This window comes from Nicotiana sylvestris, chromosome 6 (genome assembly GCF_000393655.2).
Source record: "Nicotiana sylvestris chromosome 6, ASM39365v2, whole genome shotgun sequence".
In the NCBI taxonomy this organism is placed as follows: Eukaryota; Viridiplantae; Streptophyta; class Magnoliopsida; order Solanales; family Solanaceae; genus Nicotiana; species Nicotiana sylvestris.
In genome coordinates this window covers 62,869,823-62,874,854 of record NC_091062.1, presented here as the reverse complement: position 1 = coordinate 62,874,854, position 5,032 = coordinate 62,869,823, and the positions used below count along the sequence as shown (strand labels likewise).

The 5,032-nt window shown below is 34.3% G+C and overlaps 1 protein-coding gene across 1 annotated transcript; it reads left to right on the top strand.

The window, feature by feature from the left end:
- Positions 1-1,295: 1,295 nt before the first annotated feature.
- Positions 1,296-4,248, top strand: LOC104218566 (peroxidase 47). Its single transcript, XM_009769091.2, has 4 exons — positions 1,296-1,596; positions 2,002-2,193; positions 3,127-3,289; positions 3,674-4,248. Exons 1-4 carry the CDS (start codon positions 1,363-1,365, stop codon positions 4,069-4,071), a joined length of 987 nt encoding a protein of 328 aa, XP_009767393.1. The 5' UTR covers positions 1,296-1,362; the 3' UTR covers positions 4,072-4,248.
- Positions 4,249-5,032: the final 784 nt, after the last annotated feature.

Sequence of the window (5,032 nt, the reverse complement as noted above, 5' to 3'; positions counted from 1 at the left end):
CACTACACACATGTTGTCTTCCTTCTTTATTAGTACCCAGTAAATCAATGTAGAAATTGATAAATGCCTTGAATTGCTGTTTTGCTCGACATCCTGATGATTTTGCCCTTGAATTACATTATCAATTATCGATTTCTTCGAATCCGCTGATTGTAGGATTCCAACCTTTTCCGATTTGCTGTTTTGCTCGACATCCTAATGATTTTGCTCCCTCCCTCTAGCCTGCGATTTCCTAGTCATCTTCATCTTCCACTGATAGGAGAGCTCAATATTCTAGAGAGAGAAAGTTTAAACTTCCATAACAATCGCATGTATATACATTAACTCTAAGAAAAATTTAGTCTAAAATCATATTTGAGTTACAAAAATATATTTTGGTAATTCGTAAAAGATATCATTTTTCGGGAATCTTTTACATGTAATTTTTCAGAAAATGAGAGAAAACAAGGATCATATTATAGAAAAGAACCTAAATTGTAAATTGATATGAAGTTCCTAACATTAGGACTTCTTTTTTACTTTTCTTAAAGAGAACTCTTAACCGACATTGTGTCTTTTCTCTTTTTTTTTAACCCATCTGGATGACCCAAATCATTTCCTCCAATAATGTATTTTTGTGTAAATCTCATTGGTATATATTTATAGTTTCCCATAATAATATCGGTGATGACTTTCCTTCATGCCCTCAACTTTTGTCTTACAAAGAACTATCCGTGAGAACGATAGAGTTAGAATTTTAATATGGTATTAATACAAATTCTCTAGTAAAACAATTCAAATATGCGTACGTACTTAGGTAGATTATTGAAGTTTAGAAGGAAATTTTGGTGAGACGGCTTTCATAAACGTATCCCATATCCTTCCAAACTTAATATTAAAATTTAAAATGATAATCTTACTGAACCGAAATATTTTGTGTCAATTCCAATTCAGAATTGAACTCATCTCCGTTCTAGGAAGCCTCTTGAAGTCTGAGGAAAGAAGGAATGATTTAATTATTAATTTAAAACTTTTAATGACACCAAATACCTAAGAATTAATGCAACATGAATATTTTCTTTATTAGCAATACTTTTGTCCCACTAATTTTAAAACGTATAACGTGTCAATAATGAACATGCAATCAGCACTTTAATCAACATGCACTTAAAATTATCATAATACTGACTTTTGTTTTGTAAGGTGGAGAGATGAATTATGGACCACTATTTCCAACTTTTTTCCAATTTTTTAAAATGGCTAATTGCATGTGCGTAGTCCTTTTGTACTTGTATATATAGCATCCATTTGTTATCAACTCCAAAATGATCAATCACTTAATATATATCGTGTATAAAACACCTAAAGGGCTAGTTATAAGAAATGGGAAAGTATGAGTTGTTAATGGTGATATTGTCGATGGATATAATAGTGAGTGGAGGGAGGTTTGATGGAGGAGGATATGGGTTCGTAGATGGTCTGAGAATGGAATACTACATGATGAGTTGCCCATTTGCAGAGGGAATAGTGAAAAACACTGTCAATAGGCATTTGCAAGCTGATCCCACTCTTGCTGCTGCCCTTGTTAGGATGCACTTCCATGATTGCTTCGTTCAAGTTACTTCTAATTCTCTCTCTTTCTATATTATCATCTGCATGTCTTCTTTTTGGAGAATCACTTTTATTTTATCGTCTAGCTATAAAAGATTTCTTACCAGTTCTTCACATGCAGATGCATAGTTTCTAAATGGAAATAGCTAGTAAGACGTACGTCTGACCTTTTTAATAAATAGAGAACTAAGTAATTTCTCACTCTAGTGTACAATAATATACCGTTACGTCCATGCATGAGACGTGAGATTTGTGTTCAGTCTATATATGTAGTAACAACATTTTTTACATATTAGTATTATTTTACTTAGTTATTTTTTTATCATTAAAGCAAGGTTATCCGAAATTATTTTTCTTCCGAACACTTATTTTCTTCTTACATAAATTGCTTTGGTGTTTGATGGAAAATAGGGATGTGATGCATCTGTGTTGATAGATTCAACAAAGGGTGGTAACGCAGCAGAAAAGGACTCGCCAGCAAATTTGAGCTTGAGAGGCTATGAAATCATTGATGAAGCCAAGGAAGAGCTCGAAAATCAATGCCCTGGAGTCGTCTCTTGTGCTGATATTCTTGCCATGGCTGCTAGGGATGCTGTCTTCTTTGTAAGATAGATACATTATACGGAAAAAGGTCAAAACTGCGCTTGAACTAGTGGCCAAGGGCTAAATATAGCCTCCGTCCACCTATCCATCCAAAAATGCCCTCAACGTTATCTTTTCGGTTCATTTCTGCCCTTATGGCTAACGGTCAACTTGAATTTTTTTTAATAATTATTTAAATTCCATGTTTCATTTTATTATAGGTCCAATTCAATTAAATAAATGAAAAGGGCCAAAATTGCCCTTGAACTATTGCCCTGAGTTAATACAACTTCCGACCATCTATGGGTTAAAAAATATCCAATTTTCTAACTTACTCGATTCAATCCCTACCCGCCGCAAAAACATGAAATCTCATCGGAAAAATTATTTTTCGGCCATTTTCATTTTACTTCCTTCCTCTTCTTTATTCTTTTTAATATTAAATAGATCTTAGTATAACAAGGAATAAAGAAGAGGGAGAACGAAAAATGAAAATGGTCGAATAAAATAATTTTTCCGATGAGATTTTATGTTTTTCGGGCAGATTAGTGATTGGGTCGAGTAAGTTAGGAAACCGGGTATTTTTGAACCAATAGGTGGACAGAGTTTATATTTAGACGTGACCAATAGTTCATGAGGGCAATTTTGGCCCTTTTTCATTTACTTAATTGGATTGGACCAATAATAAATGACGTGAAATTTAAATAAAAATTTTAATTGAAGTTGACAGTTAGTCATAAAGGCATAAATGAGCCGAAAAGATAATGTTGGGGTTATTTTTGGACCGATAAGTAGACGGAGGATATATTTAGCCCTTGGGTAATAGTTCAGAGAGTTTTAACCCTTTTCCGTACATTATAGTATGATATTATTAGATAGATAGATACATTATATTATGATATTCATAGATCTCTTACAATTCTATTGGAATATTGAATAATAATGTTATGATAGGCTGGAGGTCCGGTGTATGACATACCAAAAGGAAGAAAAGATGGAAGAAGGTCAAGAATAGAAGACACAATCAATCTGCCTTCCCCTACTCTCAATAGTTCTGAGCTTATCAGAATATTTGCCCAACATGGTTTCAGTGCTCAAGATATGGTGGCCTTATCAGGTACAATAAAATATTCTTAATGCTTCTTCACTAATGTCATGCATATCAGGCGCGCTTGCTTTTGTTTTTGTCCCATTTGTCCTCTATCACAAGCTCACAACTAGATCTGTCTTGGTAAATCTTCACTCCCCTGATTATTATTACTAAAAAGAAATTGGGTCAAAATTATCAATCTATTATCCCAAATTGAGTAACTTTATTCCGTTTAATATATTACCTCGCTACTAGAGAAAAGTCTCGATATTGTCCTTGATCCCTAACGGGGCTCATATCTAAGAGTAATTGTAAATCCTCGTCAAAATTGAGGGATATATTTGGACATTTTCTGCCAAGAATTTGGACATGTGGAAGTCCACCAATTTTAATAAAGTGTATTATCTGTAGGCGCACATACACTGGGAGTGGCAAGATGCTCATCATTCAAGCACAGATTGAGTAACTTTGACTCCACACATGATGTGGATCCAACTTTGGACGCCCAATTTGCAAAGACTCTGTCCAAAACATGCGGTGGTGGAGACAAGTCTGAGCAGGCCTTTGACACCACAAAGAACGATTTTGACAACGACTACTTTAATGCACTGCAAAGGAAGAGTGGTGTCCTTTTCTCTGATCAAACACTTTACAATAGCCCAAGGACTAGGGGGATTGTGAATGGTTATGCCTTTAATCAAGCCATGTTCTTCCTTGATTTCCAACAAGCCATGGTTAAAATGGGTTTACTTGATGTCAAAGAAGGGTCCAGCGGGGAAGTACGCAGCAACTGCCGTATCATCAATTGATATTATTATTGGTATAGATGTAATGTTGGTTGTCTGTTTGGTCCATAATATGTATGTTCTGTTGTTAATATAGACAACTGAAATTTCTCTCTGCTTTAACAATATGTGGGTTTCAAAAGGAAAATTGAGTTTGTATCTCAGAGAATAAAATTAATGTGAAATAGTCTTAAGGAAAAAGTTCCACTATGATCACAAAACAATCTTTTCACTTTTGCCGGAAAAAATAAAAAGAAAAGAAAAGAAGACCAACATGAATTCATCTGGCTCTACCTTCCACCCGAGTCTAAGCCTTGCCAATAGCAAAGTCGAACGGGTTTTAAAATCACTATTAGAAAACTGCCAAAAACGTTCATGAAAACCGATCGAAACTGCTCGGAAACATTGGAAAAGCGACCGATTTTCGATCGATTTTAATTCGTCGAAATAAAATTGATCGGTAAATGAAAGCAACCACAGTCGGTCGAAATTTCCGACCGAAATCGGTCAGTCTCTTCAACCAAGAGTTACCACTTTATCTGGCATATTTATTGAAACATTAAATATACCGACGAAATTGGTTGATAATTCTTAAATTAATTTTATTTAATGTTTAAAAAAGCGACTGATATCTGTCGGAAATTTATAATCAGATAATTTTGCATTTATTTTAAAAGTTTACTATATCGATCGATATCGGTCGGAATTGTTAAAATATAAATAAATAAATAAAATATTATTTCTAACCGAAGTTGGTCGGTAATTTCAAATTTCTACAAATTACACATTGAAATTACCGATCGAAGTCGGTCATTAATTATGAATTTTTGGGTTTTTAATATGAGCATTCCAACCGATATCGGTCGGAAATCGGTCGGTTTTTTGGGAAAAAACCCTGGCACAATATGTCTGCTTTTAAACTATACCACCTGCCAATTACGTCTCACAACCATCCTATAATGGCATCACTACATTGATGCCATTC

What these genes read in the sequence shown, in the direction of transcription:
- LOC104218566 (XM_009769091.2), top strand. Translation starts at nt 1,363, where the DNA reads ATGGGAAAGTATGAGTTGTTAATGGTGATATTGTCGATGGATATAATA. An exon ending in TCCATGATTGCTTCGTTCAA is followed by an intron (nt 1,597 to 2,001) that starts GTTACTTCTAAT and finishes GATGGAAAATAG; the next exon opens with GGATGTGATGCATCTGTGTT. An exon ending in AGATATGGTGGCCTTATCAG is followed by an intron (nt 3,290 to 3,673) that starts GTACAATAAAAT and finishes TATTATCTGTAG; the next exon opens with GCGCACATACACTGGGAGTG.